Source organism: Oncorhynchus keta, chromosome 26, assembly GCF_023373465.1.
Source record: "Oncorhynchus keta strain PuntledgeMale-10-30-2019 chromosome 26, Oket_V2, whole genome shotgun sequence".
In the NCBI taxonomy this organism is placed as follows: domain Eukaryota; kingdom Metazoa; phylum Chordata; class Actinopteri; order Salmoniformes; family Salmonidae; genus Oncorhynchus; species Oncorhynchus keta.
The window spans coordinates 5,061,226-5,086,508 of NC_068446.1; the positions used below are offsets into that span (position 1 = coordinate 5,061,226).

The following is a 25,283-nucleotide window of genomic DNA, read 5'->3' on the forward strand; positions in this document are numbered from 1 at the left end:
CCTGCTCGAAACCTTACAGGGGTAAAGCACTCCATAAACCACGCCTCTCCCACTGGATAGTGGGGGCTATCGCTTTGGTAAAGGTATTGTCTCCTGCTGGCCTGCTGGCTCATTCCACTAGAGAAATGGCTGCGCCCTGGGCTTTATTTAAGGGTATATTTATCCAAGATATTTGCTCAGCAGCGAGTTGGGCTTCATCTCATACGCTTGCAAAGTTTTATAGGCTCCATGTCACTGCACCAACACTGACTGTTTTAGGATCTTCTGAGGGCCAGGGCCCATTAGGCTCCATGTCACTGCACCAACACTGGCTGTTTTAGGATCTTCTGAGGGCCAGGGCCCATTAGGCTCCATGTCACTGCACCAACACTGGCTGTTTTAGGATCTTCTGAGGGCCAGGGCCCATTAGGCTCCATGTCACTGCACCAACACTGGCTGTTTTAGGATCTTCTGAGGGCCAGGGCCCATTAGGCTCCATGTCACTGCACCAACACTGGCTGTTTTAGGATCTTCTGAGGGCCAGGGCCCATTAGGCTCCATGTCACTGCACCAACACTGACTGTTTAGGATCTTCTGAGGGCCAGGGCCCATTAGGCTCCATGTCACTGCACCAACACTGGCTGTTTTAGGATCTTCTGAGGGCCAGGGCCCATTAGGCTCCATGTCACTGCACCAACACTGGCGCATACTGTTTTAGGATCTTCTGAGGGCCAGGGCCCATTAGGCTCCATGTCACTGCACCAACACTGACTGTTTTAGGATCACACAGGGCAGTCGGTCGTCAGGATAAGCTTGTCTGGCAATACAGGAGTTCGTATATACCATAAGTGAAATACCGAAATGAATACTTGAAAGAGAACTTTAGGTTCCAACTGTAACCCCGGTTTTCTGACAGTATGAGTGAGGGATTTCACCAGACCGCCCTCCTTGCAGAAGAGAGGAAGAGGTGTTGCTTATATTGAATGACTCATCGATGCAACGTTGGTAGGAGGGACGCCCCTCCCCGACGACACACGTCTCGAAATCCAGCCAATCATGGCTGGTGTTGTGTATTAAAGGCTTCTCACGAATACACTGGGGGCGTATCCCATAAGTATACTATCATACTACACTATATACAAAATCAAGTGGATTTGGCTATTTCAGCCACACCTGTTGCTGACAAGTGTATAAAATCGAGCACACAGCCATGCAATATTTTGTTGTTGCGTGGCCTAATGAACACAACCCTGGTGTGTGTTGCGTGTTAGTGTTAGTGTTGTGTGTTAGTGTTAGTGTTAGTGTTAGTGTTAGTGTTGTGTGTTTGTGTGTGTGTGTGTGTGTGTGTGTGTGTGTTTTGCACCGGCTAATATGGAATATGTGTGTGTTTCAGAGGTGTCCAACCTGCTGGTAGTAACTAAGGAACGAGTGCTGGTCCCCCAGACACCCCTACAGGAGAGCCAACTCAGCTTCCACAGGATCCTCAAGGAGGAGATCTTACAGGTACAATACCACACACCGTACCAGGCACGTGCACCGATAGGGGTCTTCCTGTGCCCAAGCCCGTTTACCCTCCTACTTGCCAAGTGCCCTTTTGGGTGATGAGTGAGGTATTTCACCAGACCATCATAAATATATATATATTTTTTTGTGCAGTAGCCCTAATACATTATCACAGCATATTGGCTATATGCCTGGCCTACCAATATTGTTATTCTCAGACCATATTTCATTTCATAATTCGAGCTTCGATAACAAAATAGATCTGTGGGCGTATCACTTGCGAGGCACAGCAAACCATAAATGTAAATCATTTTACTGCACTGATGTTACCTGCATCTGATGGTCAGTCTCAGCGGAGGGAGGCAGAGCGCAGCAGAGGGTCTAGCTCTCACGGTCCCTGCTCTCTCCTTTCCTCCTGCGAGACAGACCAGAGAGGGGACATTGTCCTCCACCTGATACCAAAACTCAACCAACACACTGCACCCGCCTCAGGCACAAATTCATGTTGTTCCTATGACGAGAGAAGTTAAATATTCCTTAATATTAAAATAGACACGCCGAGCTGCTAATAATAAAACGCAGGCCTATCGATACACTTGGCTACTCCTTCACTGCAGCTGCAGCCGAGTGGAAGTAGGGAGCGCGTTTTATGTTTAGTAAAAGTGCTGAAATAAAAACGTAGATATGAACTCGCTCATAGAAATAGCAGCTCTTTGTTGTAATTCTTTCAAAGTTTCTCTCTTGGTCATAGTTTTAAAAGTTTGATAAAATCACAGGTAGGCTAGTCTCAAACATTTGCTGTGGGGTCGTGAAAGCTGTAGGCACGGTGATATGAGCTATCTGACTGGCCAGCGCAATAGGTGCGCTTGATTTAGCCACAGTTCTCCTGGTAGGCGGTGTTTGTCCCTTCAGACAAATGTAATGGTTCAAAATGGGAACACAGGGCTTCTGAATCAAGTGCACCTACCGCTAACAGCGCAAGACAAATTAATCAATTCAATGAGATGGCAAACCTTTACTGTTGGCTTTTCTACAGAAATGTTTGGTGATCAACTAGGAATGCCTTAAATATCGGCCAGTCGACCGTGATCGACCTGTTGGTGACCACTGGTCTAGACTCTAGCTAACAAAGATCCACATGCCACTAGCCAGCCAGCCACATATATCATGAGTTAGAATATTGTGAATATTATTCTATGAAGTTATTATTTAAGGGCATTGAAGATAAATCACTATCTGTAAAAGAAAAAACTTTGAAAAATATTGAGCTAACAAGCAGATTTACATCAATCATCAGCTGATAGGCTACCCCCTTTTCCAGATGTCTTTAGGAAGCACTGTAACCATCTTGCTTTCAATTTGTGATGAGTGAGTGTGAAGCACTTGGTCTTCACGGAGGGCCGCACTTAAAATGTATTATATTTCCTGGCTGTCAAAATTTGCTAAAAAAATATTCCTCTATCCGTCGCTTTTGGAATTTTCTGTCTAGCTTTCGGGTTTGATGTTAGCAAGCTGGACAGAGTGAAAATACTATGAATATGTCTATCATTTCTACACAGTTTTCATTTGGTTTTAGTCATTTCAATGTTGATTAAGAGGCACATTTTTTCTTTTTAATGAAAAAACAACTGCCGCGGGCCGCATGTTTGACACCCCCACTCTACACATCCAGTACATACCCCGATCAGTCACATCCAGTACATACCCCTATCAGTCACATCCAGTACATACCCCTATCAGTCACATCCAGTACATACCCCTATCAGTCACATCCAGTACATACCCCTATCAGTCACATCCAATACATACCCCTATCAGTCACATCCAGTACATACCCCTATCAGTCACATCCAGTACATACCCCTATCAGTCACATCCAGTACATACCCCTATCAGTCACATCCAGTACATACCCCTATCAGTCACATCCAGTACATACCCCTATCAGTCACATCCAGTACATACGCCTAGCAGTCACATCCAGTACATACCCCTATCAGTCACATCCAGTACATACCCCTATCAGTCACATCCAGTACATACCCCTATCAGTCACATCCAGTACATACCCCTATCAGTCACATCCAGTACATACCCCTATCAGTCACATCCAGTACATACCCTATCAGTCACATCCAGTACATACCCCTATCAGTCACATCCAGTACATACCCATATCAGTCACATCCAGTACATACCCATATCAGTCACATCCAGTACATACGCCTATCAGTCACATCCAGTACATACCCTATCAGTCACATCCAGTACATACCCCTATCAGTCACATCCAGTACATACCCCTATCAGTCACATCCAGTACATACCCCTATCAGTCACATCCAGTACATACCCCTATCAGTCACATCCAGTAGATACCCCTATCAGTCACATCTTTACATACCCCTTTCACATCCAGTACATACCCCTTCAGTCACATCCAGTACATACCCCTTCAGTCACATCCAGTACATACCCCTATCAGTCACATCCAGTACATACCCCTATCAGTCACATCCAGTACATACCCTATCAGTCACATCCAGTACATACCCCTATCAGTCACATCCAGTACATACCCCTATCAGTCACATCCAGTACATACCCCTATCAGTCACATCCAGTACATACCCCTATCAGTCACATCCAGTACATACCCCTATCAGTCACATCCAGTACATACCCCTATCAGTCACATCCAGTACATACCCCTATCAGTCACATCCAGTACATACCCCTATCAGTCACATCAATACATACCCCTATCAGTCACATCCAGTACATACTATTCACATCCCAGTACATACCCAAAGTCAGTCACATCCAGTACATGCTATCAGTCACATCCAGTACATCTATCAGTCAGTACATACCCTATCAGTCACATCCAGTACATACCCCTCAGTCACATCCAGTACATACCCCTATCAGTCACATCCAGTACATACCCCTATCAGTCACATCTATCCATCAGCTGAAAGAGACATTGTCGATCTTTTATTTTTCTAGCCACTTTAGTCCTTCAGTGTTTTCTTACTGGTGTCAGTCACCAGTGTGTGTTTACGGTGTGTGTGTGTGTGTGTGTGTGTATCTCGTGAGTGTGTCTTGACTAACTCGCTCTCCTCTCTCCCCTGCCTCTCAGGGAGAGCACCTGGGGCTGGGTACCCGGACGAACATCTATGCTGGAGTACTGAAGGTGAAGAGTGCGGAGGATGAGGATGCTGGAAACTCTTCCTCCCAGGACGTCAAAGTAGTGCTGAAGGTGCTGGGGTCCGGACACAGGGACATCTCTCTGGTAAGACACACACACTGTTTCCATCCTGTGATAACTTTAGGGACTCCCACTAGAAGAGTAACTTCTGAGAGTGTGTGAGTGATGTTCTGTGGCAATATTCTGCCACATTAGCTGACTGACTCTCTCCTCTCTCTTTCACCTCCATCTCTCCCTTTCTCTCTTTGTCTCCCGTTCTCTCTTTCACCTCCATCTCTCCCGCTCTCTCTTTGTCTCCCGTTCTCTCTTTCACCTCCATCTCTCCCGCTCTCTCTTTGTCTCCCGTTCTCTCTTTCACCTCCATCTCTCCCGCTCTCTCTTTGTCTCCCGTTCTCTCTTTCACCTCCATCTCTCCCGCTCTCTCTTTGTCTCCCGTTCTCTCTTTCACCTCCATCTCTCCCGCTCTCTCTTTGTCTCCCGTTCTCTCTTTCACCTCCATCTCTCCCGCTCTCTCTTTGTCTCCCGCTCTCTCTTTTTCTCTCTTTCACCTCCATCTCTCCCGCTCTCTTTTTCCTCCCTCTCTCCCCAGGCCTTCTTTGAGACAGCCAGTATGATGCGGCAGGTCTCCCATAAGCACATCGCCCTGCTCTATGGAGTCTGTGTACGCCACCTGGAGAGTGAGTATACACACACACACACACACACACACACACACACACACACACACACACACACACACACACACACACACACACACACACACACACACACACACACACACACACACACACACACACCCTACGCTGCCACGGTAACCTGCATGACACATTAAACCTTAAACTCACTTCTTAATCCATCCTTCTGTTACTGTAAGAAGTGGTAATACAGGACCTACACTGTTAGTGGATGTGATAGGACTTGCCATTATTTACAAATACCGAATTCCCTATGAGCTGTTGACTCAGTATTGAATAGTATGTTGACATACTATACAGTAGTGCCTAAAACCTGTCCTGTCCAAACAGGTTAGTGGGAGATCTTTTGGTATTTATTTTAATAAAAATATATTTTATGGTTATTTTACCATGTAAGTTGACTGAGAACACATTCTCATTTACAGCAAAGACCTGGGGAATAGTTACAGGGGAGAGGAGGGGATGAGACAATTATAAGCTGGGGATGATTAGGTGACCATGATGGTATGAGGGACAGTTTGGGAATTTAGCCAGGACACCGGGGTTAATACCACTACTCTACGATAAATACCATGGGATCTTTAGTGACCACAGAGAGTCAGGACACCCATTTAACGTCCCATCCGAAAGACGGCACTATTGCTCCGTTTGATGATCTTACATAACTATACAAGATATTACCTGCAGTCAAATAGTAGATATGACCCAATAGTAACTACATGTAACTGACAAAATAAAGGAAGCCACGCAACATAAAGTGTCTTAATAGGGCGTTGGGGCACCACGAGACGCCAGAACAGCTTCAATGCACCTTGGTGGTGGATGGTGGTGGAAAACGCTGTCTCAGGCCCAGCTCCAGAATCTCCCATAAGTGTTAAATTGGGTTGAGATCTGATGACTGAGACACTCACACACACACACACTTTAAACCTGTGCTCCTTTGAGACCCCTCTTTCAAAGTCACTGAGATCTCTTCTTCTAGCCATTGTAGCCACAATAATGGGAAAGTGGGCATTTTTATACATGACCCTAAGCATGATGGGATGTTAGTTGCTCAATTAACTCAGGAACTACACCTGTGTGGAAGCACCTGCTTTCAATGTACTTTCAAAATCCCTCATTTACTCGAGCGTTCCCTTGTCTTTTGTTACTTATAGGTGTCACTGTACTGTTTCCCAAAACACAAGACAAACCAGTCTTTCTGTTGTGGTGGCCAAGCGGGCAGAATATTCCCCAAGTGCGTCTGTGTGTGTGTGTGTGTGTGTGTGTGTGTGTGTGTGTGTGTGTGTGTGTGTGTGTGTGTGTGTGTGTGTGTGTGTGTGTGTGTGTGTGTGTGTGTGTGTGTGTGTGTGCGGTGCATTGACTGTCCCTCTCCCTCCCCCAGATATCATGGTGGAGGAGTTTGTCCAGTTCGGTCCGTTGGATCTGCTCATGCGAAGACAGCACAGTCCTCTCGGTACACCATGGAAGTTCCAGGTGGCAAAACAACTGGCCAGTGCTCTCAGCTACCTGGTAAGACAACACAGTCCTCTCGGTACACCATGGAACTGGCTAGTGCTCTCAGCTACCTGGTAAGACAACACAGTCCTCTCGGTACACCATGGAAGTTCCAGGTGGCCAAACAACTGGCCAGTGCTCTCAGCTACCTGGTAAGACAACACAGTCCTCTCGGTACACCATGGAACTGGCCAGTGCTCTCAGCTACCTGGTAAGACAACACAGTCCTCTCGGTACACCATGGAACTGGCCAGTGCTCTCAGCTACCTGGTAAGACAACACAGTCCTCTCGGTACACCATGGAACTGGCCAGTGCTCTCAGCTACCTGGTAAGACAACACAGTCCTCTCGGTACACCATGGAACTGGCCAGTGCTCTCAGCTACCTGGTAAGACAACACAGTCCTCTCGGTACACCATGGAACTGGCCAGTGCTCTCAGCTACCTGGTAAGACAACACAGTCCTCTCGGTACACCATGGAACTGGCCAGTGCTCTCAGCTACCTGGTAAGACAACACAGTCCTCTCAGTACACCATGGAACTGGCCAGTGCTCTCAGCTACCTGGTAAGACAACACAGTCCTCTCGGTACACCATGGAACTGGCCAGTGCTCTCAGCTACCTGGTAAGACAACACAGTCCTCTCGGTACACCATGGAACTGGCCAGTGCTCTCAGCTACCTGGTAAGACAACACAGTCCTCTTGGTACACCATGGAACTGGCCAGTGCTCTCAGCTACCTGGTAAGACAACACAGTCCTCTCGGTACACCATGGAACTGGCCAGTGCTCTCAGCTACCTGGTAAGACAACACAGTCCTCTCGGTACACCATGGAACTGGCCAGTGCTCTCAGCTACCTGGTAAGACAACACAGTCCTCTCGGTACACCATGGAACTGGCCAGTGCTCTCAGCTACCTGGTAAGACAACACAGTCCTCTCGGTACACCATGGAACTGGCCAGTGCTCTCAGCTACCTGGTAAGACAACACAGTCCTCTCGGTACACCATGGAACTGGCCAGTGCTCTCAGCTACCTGGTAAGACAACACAGTCCTCTCGGTACACCATGGAACTGGCCAGTGCTCTCAGCTACCTGGTAAGACAACACAGTCCTCTCGGTACACCATGGAACTGGCCAGTGCTCTCAGCTACCTGGTAAGACAACAAAGTCCTCTCGGTACACCATGGAAGTTCCAGGTGGCCAAACGACTGGCCAGTGCTCTCAGCTACCTGGTAAGACAACACAATCCTCTCGGTACACCATGGAAGTTCCAGGTGGCCAAACGACTGGCCAGTGCTCTCAGCTACCTGGTAAGACAACACAGTCCTCTCGGTACACCATGGAACTGGCTAGTGCTCTCAGCTACCTGGTAAGACAACACAGTCCTCTCGGTACACCATGGAAGTTCCAGGTGGCCAAACGACTGGCCAGTGCTCTCAGCTACCTGGTAAGACAACACAGTCCTCTCGGTACACCATGGAACTGGCCAGTGCTCTCAGCTACCTGGTAAGACAACACAGTCCTCTCGGTACACCATGGAACTGGCCAGTGCTCTCAGGTACCTGGTAAGACAACACAGTCCTCTCGGTACACCATGGAAGCTCCAGGTGGCCAAACAACTGGTCAGTGCTCTCAGCTACCTGGTAAGACAACACAGTCCTCTCGGTACACCATGGAACTGGCCAGTGCTCTCAGCTACCTGGTAAGACAACACAGTCCTCTCGGTACACCATGGAACTGGCCAGTGCTCTCAGCTACCTGGTAAGACAACACAGTCCTCTCGGTACACCATGGAACTGGCCAGTGCTCTCAGCTACCTGGTAAGACAACACAGTCCTCTCGGTACACCATGGAACTGGCCAGTGCTCTCAGCTACCTGGTAAGACAACACAGTCCTCTCGGTACACCATGGAACTGGCCAGTGCTCTCAGCTACCTGGTAAGACAACACAGTCCTCTCGGTACACCATGGAAGTTCCAGGTGGTCAAACAACTGGCCAGTGCTCTCAGCTACCTGGTAAGACAACACAGTCCTCTCGGTACACCATGGAACTGGCCAGTGCTCTCAGCTACCTGGTAAGACAACACAGTCCTCTCGGTACACCATGGAACTGGCCAGTGCTCTCAGCTACCTGGTAAGACAACACACCAAAGACTACAGTCACCCAAAGCCGTAGATTGGACCATCTGCGTTGACCTTATCTTGCACTGACTCTATCTACACTCACAAGACTATACCCACTCACTTACACACACACACACACACACACACACACACACACACACCACACACACACACACACACCACACACACACACACACACACACACACACACACACACATACACACACAACACACACACACACACACACACACACACACACACACACACACACACACACACACACACACACACACACACACACATACATACTTTCACACTCATCATATGGTGCTGCTACTATGTTCTTTATGGTACTCTTATTATTATCTATCCTGATGCCTAGTCGCTTTCTCCATACCTAGATGTACATGTCTACCTCAAATACCTTGTACTCCTCCACATTGATCTGGTACTGGTACTCCCCGTATGGACCCTGTCTATTTTATTCAACAAAACACTGCATCGTTGGTAAAGTCTCATAAGGAAGCATTTCACTGTAAACTCTACTACACCTGTTGTATTCAGCGCATGTGACAAATACAATTAGATTTGATGTGACTCTCTCTCGTGTGTGTGTGTGTGCGTGTGTGCGTGTGTGTGTGTGTGTGTGTGTGGTGTGTGTGTGTGTGTGTGTGTGTGCGTGTGCGTGTGTGTGTGTGTATGCAGGAGGATAAGAAGCTGGTGCATGGCTTTGTGTGTACCAAGAACATCCTGCTGGCCAGAGACGGAGTGGACAGTGAGGGAGGACCCTTCATCAAGCTCAGCGACCCCGGCATACCCATCACGGTGTTGACCAGAGAGGGTACGACTTCACTGAATCATTTCTGTGTGGCAAGTTATGCACAATGTGCGTCAGACAACCACCATCTTCAATGACCGCTTTTGTTGTCATCCAGAGCAACTCATCTTGTTTTGCAGAGGTGTAGGGATCCACGTTGAGGGCCCAGTTTGAGATCATGTAAACATGAAGCCTCCGTTGTACAGTATATTGAGTTCCGAAGGGTTTGTGACCCAGGAGAATGTCTTCAGAGTCATATAATATATGCCGTTTCAGCACACGCTTTTATCCAAAGCGACTTAAAATGTCATATGCGCATGCATTTTACGTATGGGTGGTCCGCGGGATCGAACCCACTACCCTGGCGTTGCAAACGCCGTGCCCGACCAGCTGAGCTACAAAAGACCACCAGTGTTAGTAAGTGAGGTTTTGTCAGGGAATACTGGATACTGTACGAGGACACTTCTCACATTCCATATTTCCCTCCGACGGCATCGTGTTTCTGTTCGGCAACCATTTACGGTGTCTGTGGCTGAGTGAAGACGGTTAAACAGACCAGAGGAGTTAATGACTGGACTGGATGTCTCCGTGTGACAGTTCACTGGGACATCTGAATCGGACAAATGAGAAGACGCTTTCATCCCAATCTCTATTCCCCCTCTCCGCACCGCTTTCAGTCTCCCCACCCACTCTCTATTCCCCCTCTCCGCACCGCTTTCTGTCTCCCCACCCACTCTCCTTTTCCCACTCTCTCTCCTTATTCTCTGTCCTTCTCCCCACCCACTCTCCTTTTCCCACTCTCTCCCCTTATTCTCTGTCCTTCTCCCCACCCACTCTCCTTTTCCCACTCTCTCCCCTTATTCTCTGTCCTTCTCCCCACCCACTCTCCTTTTCCCACTCTCTCCCCTTATTCTCTGTCCTTCTCCCCACCCACTCTCCTTTTCCCACTCTCTCCCCTTATTCTCTGTCCTTCTCCCCACCCTCTCTCCTTTTCCCACTCTCTCCCCTTATTCTCTGTCCTTCTCCCCACCCTCTCCTTTTCCCACTCTCTCCCCTTATTCTCTGTCCTTCTCCCCACCCACTCTCCTTTTCCCACTCTCTCCCCTTATTCTCTATCCTTCTCCCCACCCTCTCTCCTTTTCCCACTCTCTCCCCTTATTCTCTGTCCTTCTCCCCACCCACTCCCCTTTTCCCACTCTCTCCCCTTATTCTCTGTCCTTCTCCCCACCCTCTCCCCTTTTCCCACTCTCTCCCCTTATTCTCTGTCCTTCTCCCCACCCACTCTCCTTTTCCCACTCTCTCCCCTTATTCTCTGTCCTTCTCCCCACCCACTCTCCTTTTCCCGCTCTCTCCCCTTATTCTCTGTCCTTCTCCCCACCCTCTCCCCTTTTCCCACTCTCTCCCCTTATTCTCTGTCCTTCTCCCCACCCACTCTCCTTTTCCCACTCTCTCCCCTTATTCTCTGTCCTTCTCCCCACCCACTCTCCTTTTCCCACTCTCTCCCCTTATTCTCTGTCCTTCTCCCCACCCACTCTCCTTTTCCCACTCTCTCCCCTTATTCTCTGTCCTTCTCCCCACCCACTCTCCTTTTCCCACTCTCTCCCCTTATTCTCTGTCCTTCTCCCCACCCACTCTCCTTTTCCCACTCTCTCCCCTTATTCTCTATCCTTCTCCCCACCCACTCTCCTTTTCCCACTCTCTCCCCTTATTCTCTGTCCTTCTCCCCACCCACTCTCCTTTTCCCACTCTCTCCCCTTATTCTCTATCCTTCTCCCCACCCACTCTCCTTTTCCCACTCTCTCCCCTTATTCTCTGTCCTTCTCCCCACCCACTCTCCTTTTCCCACTCTCTCCCCTTATTTTCTCTCCTTTTCCCACTCTCTCCCCTTATTCTCTGTCCTTCTCCCCACCCACTCTCCTTTTCCCACTCTCTCCCCTTATTCTCTGTCCTTCTCCCCACCCACTCCCCTTTTCCCACTCTCTCCCCTTATTCTCTGTCCTTCTCCCCACCCTCTCTCCTTTTCCCACTCTCTCCCCTTATTCTCTGTCCTTCTCCCCACCCACTCTCCTTTTCCCACTCTCTCCCCTTATTCTCTGTCCTTCTCCCCACCCACTCTCCTTTTCCCACTCTCTCCCCTTATTCTCTGTCCTTCTCCCCACCCACTCTCCTTTTCCCACTCTCTCCCCTTATTCTCTGTCCTTCCCCCACCCACTTACTCTCTCCCCTTATTCTCTGTCCTTCTCCCCACCCACTCCCTTTTCCCACTCTCTCCCCTTATTCTCTGTCCTTCTCCCCACCCTCTCCCCTTTTCCCACTCTCTCCCCTTATTCTTTCTGTCCTTCTCCCCACCTGTCCTTCTCCCCACCCACTCTCCTTTTCCCACTCTCTCCCCTTATTCTCTGTCCTTCTCCCCACCCACTCTCCCTTTTCCCACTCTCTCCCTTATTCTCTGTCCTTCTCCCCACCCACTCCCCTTTTCCCCTCTCTCTCCTTATTCTCTGTCCTTCTCCCCACCCACTCTCCTTTTCCCACTCTCTCCCCTTATTCTCTGTCCTTCTCCCCACCCACTCCACCCACTCTCTCCCCTTATTCTCTGTCCTTCTCCCCACCCACTCTCCTTTTCCCTCTATTATTCTCTGTCCTTCTCCCCACCCACTCTCCTTTTCCCACTCTCTCCCCTTATTCTCTGTCCTTCTCCCCACCCACTCTCCTTTTCCCCTCTCCCCTTATTCTCTGTCCTTCTCCCCACCCTCTCCCCTTTTCCCACTTTTTATTCTCTGTCCTTCTCCCCACCCACTCTCCTTTTCCCACTTCTCCTTATTCTCTGTCCTTCTCCCCACCCACTCTCCTTTTCCCACTCTCTCCCTTATTCTCTGTCCTTCTCCCCACCCACTCTCCTTTTCCCACTCTCTCCCCTTATTCTCTATCCTTCTCCCCACCCACTCTCCTTTTCCCACTCTCTCCCCTTATTCTCTATCCTTCTCCCCACCCACTCTCCTTTTCCCACTCTCTCCCCTTATTCTCTGTCCTTCTCCCCACCCACTCTCCTTTTCCCACTCTCTCCCCTTATTCTCTATCCTTCTCCCCACCCACTCTCCTTTTCCCACTCTCTCCCCTTATTCTCTGTCCTTCTCCCCACCCACTCTCCTTTTCCCACTCTCTCCCCTTATTCTCTGTCCTTCTCCCCACTCTCTCCCCTTATTCTCTATCCTTCTCCCCACCCACTCTCCTTTTCCCACTCTCTCCCCTTATTCTCTGTCCTTCTCTTTTGCTCCTCCTGGACTCCCCCCCCCTTCTGTTTATGTACTGTGTGACTGGCATGGCAGGGCTGTGGATTCCTGTCAGTTGGGAGTGAATTGACTCCAGGCCAGAGAGAGGCTGGGTGGCCCGTGTCACATGACGGGGAAGGCAGAGCCCACTACACAGGGAGAGAGAGAGAGAAGGGAGAGAGCGACATCATGGAAAAGTAATACAGTAAATGTGTCAGAGAGGGAAGACAGGACGACAAACATATTAATACTGACAAAACCTCTCCCCGCTCCCCAACACTTTGTTGTGTGTGTTCAGTACAATAGTGTGTTTTTACACCGAATGTGTTTGTACAGTGAGCGGCGGGTAGGAGCGTTGGGCCAGTAACCGAAAGGTTGCTGGATCGAATCCCCTAGCCATCAAGGTATAAATCTGCCCTTGAGCAAGGCAGTTAAACCCCCCAACAACAACTGCTGCCCGGGCACTGATGACATGGATGTCAATGTTTAAGGCAGCCCCCCACCCACCTCTCTGATTCAGAGGGGTCGGGTTAAATGCAGGAGACACGTTTCAGTCGAATGCATTCCCCTGTCCCCGTATAGTGTACACATACCGTGTGCCTAAGGCTGTGTTTGTGCCACCCTGCAGAGTGTGTGGACCGGATCCCATGGATCGCTCCAGAGTGTGTGAAGGACTCTACCAACCTGAGTGTAGCGGCCGATAAGTGGGGCTTCGGCACAACACTGTGGGAGATCTGCTATGACGGAGAAGTGCCCCTCAAAGACAAGAAACTCACTGAGGTACACGCCTGCACACACACACAGCTTGATCCACTTGTAAGATACTCCCAATACATATCTGTAACAAATGTATTTCAACCCAGAGTAATACACCCACCGTGCTTGACTTGGACTGAAATAAGTGCCCGTTCTCATTTTGGGTACCGGTGCTGTATATATTTCAGTGCAGGAGCTCCACCATACTCGTGAGCTAATGTTCTATAAGAGGAACAGGAACTCAAGCAGTAGAACCTTTTTTTTTAGGGGGCGGTACTCAGTTCCTGCCCAGGACAAGCACGGATAATACCTCATGCTTGCTCTGCCTTGATAACTAATAAGGTTTCTCTCTCTCCCCCCGTGAGTAGAAGGAGCGGTTCTATACAGCGGAGTGCCAGTTGGCTACCCCAGACTGCAAAGAGCTGGCTGAACTGATGACTCACTGCATGACCTACGACCCCCACAAGCGCCCCTTCTTCAGGGCCATTGTCAGAGACATAGACACGCTGGAGGAGCAGAGTACGTGTTTCTGTGTGTGCTTGTTCGTGTTGTCACGATACCAGTATTGTGATACTAGGAAGTAAGGAAGGAGAGGAAACGAAACAGGAAGCGGACTTAATTTATTGAGGAAAACAGCCCTAATGTGGATAACAAACAGACTTATGTTGTCATCCAGAGTCACATTTATTTATTTTTCATATTTATCTTTCATTTTTTTTGGCCAACGAAATCGTGTTACTGGTGTGTGTGTGTGTGTGTGTGTACGTCTGTGTGTGACACGTGGGAGGATCTGTGTGTGTTTGTGTGCATACGTATCTGTACGGAGGCTCTTTGAATGTATGCAGTAAGTCATGTGTCATCATTCCCTTGCTACACTTCCTGTGGCTGCAGCTTTCGCAACCGCTAACGCGGCTCCTAATAAAATTCTAAATACGGGCAGCCGTTCCCAATCGCTAGCTAGAGAGAGAGCTTGCAAGAGTGTGTGTGTGTGTGTGTATGAGTGTTGTGTGCGAGTGAACCCAGGAAACTACATCTCCCCCTAAACTGGACCTGGATATGCATATTGCCCTTAATACTCCCACACTGTGGCCAGAATGAGGTACTGCAGTCATGTCGCAGATCCACATCCATCACACTGGTGTGCTGTAGCTTCGCTGAATAAACCCACTCACTGTCCAAGTTGTCGGTGGTAACAGTGTGTGTGTCCCTCCACCAGACCCCTCTATCAAGCCGGCGCCCACTCAGGAGGTCGACCCCACTCTGTTCCAGAAGAGGTTCCTCAAGAGGATCCGCGATTTGGGGGAGGTAACGCACGTTTCTGTGTTTTTCCATGCGTCAGAGAGTGAGTGTGTGTATGCAGTTACTGCTAGGCGTGTCACGGTGTGTGTTCCTGAGTCTCTTTAGGCTGACGTGATGGTGCATAACGGGAACGTGGGTATGTAACTGGCTGTCTGCGTGCGTAGGGTCACTTTGGCAAGGTGGAGCTGTGTCGGTATGACCCCAGAGGGGACCGGACAGGGGAGCTGGTAGCAGTGAAGAGTCTCAAACCAGAGAACAGGGAGGAGCAGAGCAACAACCTTTGGAGTGAGATAGGAATCCTTAAAGAACTCTACCACGAGAACATCGTCAAGTACAAGGGCATCTGCCAGGAGGAGGGTGAGCGAGAGGAACGCATACCCCTGCCACACACGCACGGACGTAGACACGCACGCAGGCACGTACACAAGCATCACCTGTGCTGAGTCCGCTCAAACCTCTTTATCTGTGTGTGTGTAGGAGGCAGAGCCATCAAGTTGATCATGGAGTACCTGCCTGCTGGCAGTCTGAAGGAGTACCTGCCCCATAACAGAGGACAGACCAGCCTGAAGACCCTGCTTAGCTACGCTGTGCAGATCTGTCAGGTACTGCAACTGTCTAAACCCTGACCCTAGCTTCGTGTCCACATCCCGGTTCAACCCCGACCCTAGCTTCGTGTCCACATCCCGGTCCAACCCTGACCCTAGCTTCGTGTCCACATCCCGGTTCAACCCCAACCCTAGCTTCGTGCCCTAACCCCGACCCTAGCTTCGTGTCCACATCCCGGTCCAACCCTGACCCTAGCTTCGTGTCCACATCCCGGTCCAACCCTAACCCTAGCTTCGTGTCCACATCCCGGTCCAACCCTAACCCTAGCTTCGTGTCCACATCCCGGTTCAACCCCAACCCTAGCTTCGTGTCCACATCCCGGTTCAACCCTAACCCTAGCTTCGTGTCCACATCCCGGTCCAACCCTAACCCTAGCTTCGTGTCCACATCCCGGTTCAACCCCAACCCTAGCTTCGTGTCCACATCCCGGTTCAACCCGACCCTAGCTTCGTGTCCACATCCCACATCCCCGTTCCAACCCTAACTCCTAGCTGTCCACGAACCCTAACACTAGTTCCCCGGTTCAACCCTACCCTAGCCTCGTGTCCACATCCCAGTCCAACCACATAACCCTAGCTTCGTGTCCACATCCCGGTTCAACCCCAACCCTAGCTTCGTGTCCACATCCCAGTCCAACCCTAACCCTAGCTTCGTGTCCACATCCCGGTTCAACCCTAACCCTAGCTTCGTGTCCACATCCCAGTCCAACCCTAACCCTAGCTTCGTGTCCACATCCCGGTTCAACCCCAACCCTAGCTTCGTGTCCACATCCCAGTCCAACCCTAACCCTAGCTTCGTGTCCACATCCCGGTTCAACCCTAACCCTAGCTTCGTGTCCACATCCCAGTCCAACCCTAACCCTAGCTTCGTGTCCACATCCCGGTTCAACCCCAACCCTAGCTTCGTGTCCACATCCCGGTTCAACCCCGACCCTAGCTTCGTGTCCACATCCCGGTTCAACCCTGACCCTAGCTTCGTGTCCACATCCCGGTTCAACCCTAACCCTAGCTTCGTGTCCACATCCCGGTTCAACCCTAACCCTAGCTTCGTGTCCACATCCCGGTTCAACCCTAACCCTAGCTTCGTGTCCACATCCCGGTTCAACCCTGACCCTAGCTTCGTGTCCACATCCCGGTTCAACCCTAACCCTAGCTTCGTGTCCACATCCCGGTCCAACCCTAACCCTAGCTTCGTGTCCACATCCCGGTCCAACCCTAACCCTAGCTTCGTGTCCACATCCCGGTCCAACCCTAACCCTAGCTTCGTGTCCACATCCCGGTCCAACCCTAACCCTAGCTTCGTGCCCTAACCCTGACCCTAGCTTCGTGTCCACATCCCGGTTCAACCCTAACCCAAGCTTCGTGTCCACATCCCGGATCAACCCTAACTCTAGCTTCGAGTCCACATCCCGGATCAACCCTAACTCTAGCTTCGAGTCCACATCCCGGTTCAACCCTAGCTCTAGCTTCGAGTCCACATCCCGGTTCAACCCTAACCCTGACCCTTAGCCTTGGTTATGGGGAACATTATTTTGATGTTATTGATAGTTAAATAAATAGGATAAATTCCTCCCCTCTCTCCAGGGAATGGAATATCTGGGATCTCGGAATTACATCCACCGGGATCTGGCAGCCCGGAATGTTCTGGTGGAGAACGAAAGCACGGTGAAGATTGGAGACTTCGGCCTGACCAAGAGCATCAAGGGCAACGAGGGATATTACACAGTCAAAGACGACCTGGAAAGCCCTGTGTACTGGTGAGAGGACTGGACTACTGCGGACTACTGTTGTTTTATCTGGTCCCATGTCTGTGGCTTTAACCCCCCGAGAGTTGATTGACGCATTGTCCGTTTTAAGCCAGAGAGATGTTTCCGCATCTGCGGTGAAAGTTGGCAGAGCTAGAAGCGGTGTTTGTCAGACTGTGAGACAGAGCTAGAGCGGTGTTTGTTTGAGACAGAGCTCAGACTGTGAGACAGAGCTAGAGCGGTGTTTGTCAGACTGTGAGAGAGCAGAGCTAGAGCAGAGCTGTTTTGTCAGACTGTGAGACAGAGCTAGAGCGGTGTTTGTCAGACTGTGAGACAGAGCTAGAGCGGTGTTTGTCAGACTGTGAGACAGAGCTAGAAGCGGTGTTTGTCAGACTGTGAGACAGAGCTGTGTGTTTGTCAGACAGAGAGCTAGAAGCAGTGTTTGTCAGACTGTGAGACAGAGCTAGAGCGGTGTTTGTCAGACTGTGAGACAGAGCTAGAAGCGGTGTTTGTCAGACTTGTCTAGAGAGACTGTGAGACAGAGCTAGAGCGGTGTTTGTCAGACTGTGAGACAGAGCTAGAGCGGTGTTTGTCAGACTGTGAGACAGAGCTAGAGCGGTGTTTGTCAGACTGTGAGACAGAGCTAGAGAGCTAGAGAGTGTTTGTCAGACTGTGAGAGCTAGAGACTGAGACAGAGCAGTGTTTGTCAGACTGAGACAGAGCTAGAGCGGTGTTTGTCAGACTGTGAGACAGAGCTAGAGCGGTGTTTGTCAGACTGTGAGACAGAGCTAGAGCGGTGTTTGTCAGACTGTGAGACAGAGCTAGAGCAGGTGTTTGTCAGACTGAGACAGAGCTAGAGCGGTGTGAGACAGACAGAGCTAGAGCGGTGTTTGTCAGACTGAGACAGAGCTAGAAGCGGTGTTTGTCAGACTGTGAGACAGAGCTAGAGCGGTGTTTGTCAGACTGTGAGACAGAGCTAGAGCGGTGTTTGTCAGACTGTGAGACAGAGCTAGAGCGGTGTTTGTCAGACTGTGAGACAGAGCTAGAAGCGGTGTTTGTCAGACTGCGAGGCAGAGCTAGAGCGGTGTTTGTCAGACTGTGAGACAGAGCTGTTTGTCAGACTGTGAGACAGAGCTAGTTGTTTGTCAGACTGTGAGACAGAGCTGTTTGTCAGACTGTGAGACAGAGCTGAGCGGTTTGTCAGACTGTGAGACAGAGCTAGAGCGGTGTTTGTCAGACTGTGAGACAGAGCTAGAGCGGTGTTTGTCAGACTGTGAGACAGAGCTAGAGCGGTGTTTGTCAGACTGTGAGACAGAGCTAGAGCGGTGTTTGTCAGACTGTGAGACAGAGCTAGAGCGGTGTTTGTCAGACTGTGAGACAGAGCTAGAGCGGTGTTTGTCAGACTGTGAGACAGAGCTAGAGCGGTGTTTGTCAGACTGTGAGACAGAGCTAGAGCGGTGTTTGTCAGACTGTGAGACAGAGCTTGAGCGGTGTTTGTCAGACTGTGAGACAGAGCTAGAGCGGTGTTTGTCAGACTGTGAGACAGAGCTAGAGCGGTGTTTGTCAGACTGTGAGACAGAGCTAGAGCGGTGTTTGTCAGACTGTGAGACAGAGCTAGAGCGGTGTTTGTCAGACTGTGAGACAGAGCTAGAGCGGTGTTTCAGACTGCAGACAGAGCTGTGAGACAGACATAGCTAGAGCGGTGTTTGTCAGACTGTGAGACAGAGCTAGAAGCTGTGTTTGTCAGACTGTGAGACAGAGTAGAGCGGTGTTTGTCAGACTGTGAGACAGAGTAGAGCGGTGTTTGTCAGACTGTGAGACAGAGCTAGAGCGGTGTTTGTCAGACTGTGAGACAGAGTAGAGCGGTGTTTGTCAGACTGTGAGACAGAGTAGAGCGGTGTTTGTCAGACTGTGAGACAGAGTAGAGCGGTGTTTGTCAGACTGTGAGACAGAGTAGAGCGGTGTTTGTCAGACTGCGAGACATAGCAAGAAGCGGTGTTTGTCAGACTGCGAGACATAGCTAGAAGCTGTGTTTGTCAGACTGTGAGACAGAGCTGTCGCGGTGTTTGTCAGACTGCGAGACATAGCTAGAAGCTATGTTTGTCAGACTGTGAGACAGAGCTAGAGCGATGTTTGTCAGACTGTGAGACAGAGCTGTCGCGGTGTTTGTCAGACTGTGAGACATTCCCGTAAGTCTTGTGTTCTCATGAAAATGTCTGTAACGGTTTGACCTCCAAAATATTATGGAAAGGGGAGACTCTCACGAACACCATAGTGTTCTCCATTTTGCTCTACGAACCACACAAGGGTCACGGGACTCTAAAAAAGGGGTTAAATATGTGAAGAAAGAAATAACTATTCCCTCAGATTTCTTATATGTCCTAGATACAGGACAAACACTTCAAAACTGTGCAGTTTATGAATGTGTTATTCAATGCGTTTCTCTGGGCTATAGTAGTAAAGACCAAATTCAATATTTATTCAAAATTCAAAAATCAAATAGCTAAATGATCCTCATTAAGACAATCTTAAAACAATTCCATATGTCAGTTCATAACCCCCCCCCCACGGCTTTTAAGCATTAAAGAGAGAGCATGTTGGATTCCTGAGTGTCTGTGTCTTTGTGTAGATAGTGATTTACAGTGATGTATGTTGGCGTGTTCCCTCCCATGTACCAGGTATGCCCCTGAGTGTCTGTGTCTTTGTGTAGATAGTGATTTACAGTGATGTATGTTGGCGTGTTCCCTCCCATGTACCAGGTATGCCCCTGAGTGTCTGGTCCACTGTAAGTTCTACCTGGCCTCTGATGTCTGGTCCTTCGGTGTCACCATGTACGAGCTGCTCACCTACTGTGAGAACGCCATCAGCCCCATGCCGGTCAGTACACCCACACACACCTAGGCCTGGCAGCACAGCCTTCCATCCCACTGATCGAGGCAGGTGGTGCCAGTCTATTCCCAGGGTGGCTAATGACTCACCAAGGGGCTCTGCCCACTCCTGCTAGCCTGTGCCATCACACACACACATCCTTCCAACTCCCTGATTGCTCAGACAAGCTATACCAATATGTCCTCCCTAATCAACACCCTGTAGCCATGATCATTACATATCCATTAAGGCTTATTCCTACACTTTACCACACTGTTCAATTCACAGAAACTGGTTCACGGTTGATAGCTAATCGATAGATATTACCATCTTATATGCTTTAGTTGCCACCATTAAGAGACTGCTTTGAAACACGTTCTAGAATTGTAGATGGAATGCAGTGGTTTGGTTTATCAAATCAAATCACATTTTATTTGTCACATACACATGGTTAGCAGATGTTAATGTTTAGACTATTTTATTCTGACTGGCTTTGTATCAACAATAGAACTCTATAGGGCTCGGTAGGGGCCACGCCCCTCTTTTGGCAAACATTTCTGGGGTGAACCATTTAATTTAAAAGATTAGAAATTACTTTCAAAAAACAGTGATGTATGAAAGAAAAGTCAAGGGTACAAGACTGTGTACATCCTGTACCAGAGTTAGGGGAGAAACAAACTACTCATCCCATGCAGCATTGCGGTCTGTATCTTCCAATCACAGAGCGGGTATAAGCCATTGGAATCGTACTCAGGCCGTTTACGACTGAAACAAATTGGCAGGGTTTCTGTCTGTGTAAGTGGCCGTTTCTCTTGCGTGAGCATGCTTTTCCTGCTTGTTTCCTCCATCATATCTGGCACAAGAGGGAACAGCTACTTATTGTCCCCTCCCACTTGTCCTACCTGCCAGAAGAGCCAGCCAACACAGGTTGAAACATTCATAACCGATGGGCACGACATCAAAATAGGAATTGTTTTTTCAGTCTAATATCGCTTTCACTAATATTTAAATATCACTATGGGTTACGAGGATTGTAAAATCCACTTCCGGAATCTCGTCAGAGCCCTCGGTCAGTCCTGTCTTCACTGGCTAGATGGGAGGAGTCATTTGGTTTCATCATGTTTCCATGGCAACTCATCTCTTCTCCCCTTCCCCCCTCTTTGTCCCACAGGTGTTCCTGAAGATTATTGGTCCTACTCGGGGCCAGATGACAGTGACGCGATTGGTCAAGGTGCTGGAGGAGGGGAAGAGGCTGCCCTGTCCTGATAGTTGTCCTGGAACGGTAAGATCTACCAGAGATATTAGCGAAAGGAGGAAATAAGAATCCCATTGGACAACGAATGGAGGAACGAATAACGTCTCACCCAGCAGACTGTCGACCAATCACGTTCACATTGTCATGCTGCGTCACGCGGATGCTAAGCTAATCGTCACGCAATCCCTTCTCAAAGTCAGGGTACGAGTCGAGAAAAGGGCCTATTTTCCCCCGAAGGTACATAATGTCACAATTCCAAAACTATACAATATTACATATAGCATGTTAATTATCTCACCTCTCTGAAAATATTTGTAACGTTGTACTTCTTGTTGATGAAACTCATGTTGGGTTTTTGAACTAGCGCCCAACTGACTCCCATTCACTCCTTGTCCCAAAATCGCCCAGAATGCACCGCACGGCCCGGAAATATCACTGTTACATAAGTATTCAGACCTTTACTCAGTACTTTGTTGAACAACCTTTAGCAGTGATTACAGCCTTGAGTCTTCTTGGGTATGGTGCTACAAGCTTGGCACACCTGTATTTGCGGAGTTTCTCCCATTCTTCTCTGCAGATCCTCTCAATCTCTGTCAGGTTAGATGGGGAGAGTTGCTGGACAACTATTTTCAGGTCTCTCCAGAGATGTTCGATCGGGATCAAGTCCGGGCTCTGGCTGGGACACTCAACGTCATTCAGAGACTTGTCCCGAAGCCACTCCTGCGTTGTCTCGGCTGTGTGCTTAGGGATGTTCTCCTGTTGGAAGGTGAACCTTCGCTCCAGTCGGAGATCCTGAGCGCTCTGGAGCAGGTTTTCATCAAGGATCTCTCTCTGTACTTCAGATCAAAAATTGTATTTGTCACGTGCCGAATAGAACAGTAAAATGCTTACTTAGCGGTTGGTCGAGGTAATATGTACAGTTGAAGTCGGAAATGTACATACACTTAGGTCTTCCAAATGGACAATGACCCCAAGCATACTGCCAAAGCATACTTCCAAACCATCTGTAATGCCTTGCGGTCGGAGGCCGAGCAGTTGCCATACCAAACAGTGATGCAACCAGTCAGGATGCTCTCGATGGTGCAGCTGTAGAACCTTTTGAGGATCTGAGGACCCATGCCAAATCTTTCCAGTCTCCTGAAGGGGAATAGGTTTTGCTCCGTTCATCTTTGCCTTGATCCTGACTGGTCTCCCAGTCCCTGCCGCTTTTCAATATCCTCACAGCATGATGCTGCCACCATTATGCTTCACCGTAGGGATGGTTCCAGGTTTCCTCCAGACGTGACGCTTGGCATTCAGGCCAAAGAGTTCAATCTTGGTTTCATCAGACCAGAGAATCTTGTTTCTCATGGTCTGAGAGTCTTTAGGTGCCTTTTGGCAAACGCCAAGCGGGCCGTCATGTGTCTTTTACTGAGGAGTGGCTTCCATCTTACCACTCTACCATAAAGACCTGATGGGTGGAGCGCTGCAGAGATGGTTGTCCTTCTGGAAGGTTCTCCCATCTCCACAGAGGAACTCTAGAGTTCTGTCAGAGTGACCATCGGGTTCTTGGTCACCTCCCTGACTAAAGCCCTTCTCCCCCGATTGCTCAGTTTGGCCGGGCGGACAACTCTAAGAAGAGTCTTAGTGGTCCCAAGCTTCTTTCATTTAAGAATGATGGAGGCCACCGTGTTCTTGGGGACCTTCAATGCTGCAGAAATGTTTTGGTACCTTTACCCAGATCTGTGCTTCTACACAATCCTGTCTCTGAGCTCTCCGGTCCATTCCTTTGACCTCATGGCTTGGTTTTTGCTCTGACATGCACTGTCAACTGTGGGACCTTATATAGACAGTTGTGTGCCTTTCCAAATCATGTCCAATCAATTGAATTTACCACAGCTGAACTCTAATCAAGTTGCAGAAACATCTTGAGGATGATCAATGGAAACAGGATGCACCTGATCTCAATGAATCTCAAAGCAAAAGGGTCTGAATACTTATGGAAATATGGTATGTTTTTTCTGTTTAATATATTTGCAAAAATGCCTAAAAACCTGTTTTCACTTCGTCATTATGATGTCATTATGAGGTATTGTGATATCATTATGGGGTATTGTGATGTCATTATGGGGTATTGAATTGAATACTTTCCGAAGGCACTGTGGCTACCTACCGGCGTTTAGTCACCCCACCACTCACAATATGCACTCTCTTCTCAATATGTCACTCAATTTACCATCCTCAAGAGAATTTATTTCAGTAATTCATGGAGCTAGAAAAGTGCTCTTTGTCAATAAAAACTGTAGTTATTTTTTCTTTACATTGTTAAGGGCTGAAGCGCTATAGATTGTACAATTGACATTTTAACTTCATTTCCTATTGAGCTGACAAGTGTCGCGTTTACTGTGAATGCAGTCTCCCCTAACGTTGGAACATTGCATTCTCCCCTAACGTTGGAACAATGCAGTCTCCCCTAACGTTGGAACATTGCAGTCTCCCCTAACGTTGGAACAGTGCAGTCTCCCCTATCGTTGGAACATTGCAGTCTCCCCTATCGTTGGAACAATGCAGTCTCCCCTAACGTTGGAACAATGCAGTCTCCCCTAACGTTGGAACAATGCAGTCTCCCCTAACGTTGGAACATTGCAGTCTCCCCTAACGTTGGAACAATGCAGTCTCCCCTAACGTTGGAACATTGCAGTCTCCCCTAACGTTGGAACATTGCAGTCTCCCCTAACGTTGGAACATTGCAGTCTCCCCTAACGTTGAAACATTGCAGTCTCCCCTAACGTTGGAACATTGCAGTCTCCCCTAACGTTGGAACATTGCAGTCTCCCCTAACGTTGGAACATTGCAGTCTCCCCTAACGTTGGAACATTGCAGTCTCCCCTAACGTTGGAACATTGCAGTCTCCCCTAACGTTGGAACAATGCAGTCTCCCCTAACGTTGGAACATTGCAGTCTCCCCTAACGTTGGAACAATGCAGTCTCCCCTAACGTTGGAACATTGCAGTCTCCCCTAACGTTGGAACATTGCAGTCTCCCCTAACGTTGGAACATTGCAGTCTCCCCTAACGTTGGAACATTGCAGTCTCCCCTAACGTTGGAACATTGCCGTCTCCCCTAACGTTGGAACATTGCAGTCTCCCCTAACGTTGGAACATTGCAGTCTCCCCTAACGTTGGAACATTGCAGTCTCCCCTAACGTTGGAACATTGCAGTCTCCCCTAACGTTGGAACATTGCCGTCTCCCCTAACGTTGGAACAATGCAGTCTCCCCTAACGTTGGAACATTGCAGTCTCCCCTAACGTTGGAACATTGCAGTCTCCCCTAACGTTGGAACATTGCAGTCTCCCCTAACGTTGGAACAATGCAGTCTCCCCTAACGTTGGAACATTGCAGTCTCCCCTAACGTTGGAACATTGCAGTCTCCCCTAACGTTGGAACATTGCCGTCTCCCCTAACGTTGGAACATTGCCGTCTCCCCTAACGTTGGAACATTGCCTTTACATTTCAATCACGCTGTAACACTGAACTTACGGATTGAATAGAGCCCGAGAGGAATTCGGCAATACTAGAAATCTTTGTGTGTAATCTGACTGTGTGTGTGTATGTGTGGGTGTTGAAAGTGTACGAGCTGATGTTAGAGTAATAATGATTATTTTCTCTGTGTTTTTG

General features: G+C 49.0%; 1 protein-coding gene and 1 long non-coding RNA gene across 3 annotated transcripts in view; one reads left to right on the forward strand and one right to left on the reverse strand.

The window, feature by feature from the left end:
- LOC118358621 (tyrosine-protein kinase JAK1-like) overlaps nucleotides 1-25,283 on the forward strand; it is a 70,325-nt gene that overhangs the window by 43,707 nt on the left and 1,335 nt on the right. For both annotated transcript variants that reach the window (XM_052480092.1, XM_052480093.1), the window contains exons 11-23: nucleotides 1,373-1,482; nucleotides 4,625-4,777; nucleotides 5,283-5,370; nucleotides 6,773-6,900; nucleotides 9,717-9,852; nucleotides 13,726-13,877; nucleotides 14,222-14,372; nucleotides 15,070-15,158; nucleotides 15,317-15,509; nucleotides 15,630-15,754; nucleotides 17,342-17,514; nucleotides 20,262-20,379; nucleotides 21,542-21,652. In XM_052480092.1, coding sequence (XP_052336052.1) covers nucleotides 1,373-1,482; nucleotides 4,625-4,777; nucleotides 5,283-5,370; nucleotides 6,773-6,900; nucleotides 9,717-9,852; nucleotides 13,726-13,877; nucleotides 14,222-14,372; nucleotides 15,070-15,158; nucleotides 15,317-15,509; nucleotides 15,630-15,754; nucleotides 17,342-17,514; nucleotides 20,262-20,379; nucleotides 21,542-21,652 — 1,727 coding nt within the window. The remainder of the gene's footprint in view (nucleotides 1-1,372; nucleotides 1,483-4,624; nucleotides 4,778-5,282; nucleotides 5,371-6,772; nucleotides 6,901-9,716; nucleotides 9,853-13,725; nucleotides 13,878-14,221; nucleotides 14,373-15,069; nucleotides 15,159-15,316; nucleotides 15,510-15,629; nucleotides 15,755-17,341; nucleotides 17,515-20,261; nucleotides 20,380-21,541; nucleotides 21,653-25,283) is intronic.
- LOC127911985 (uncharacterized) lies at nucleotides 7,273-8,670 on the reverse strand. Its single transcript, XR_008079950.1, has 3 exons — nucleotides 8,527-8,670; nucleotides 7,448-7,565; nucleotides 7,273-7,388 (listed from the first exon to the last, which is right to left on the reverse strand). It is a non-coding gene; the product is annotated as an uncharacterized LOC127911985 (long non-coding RNA).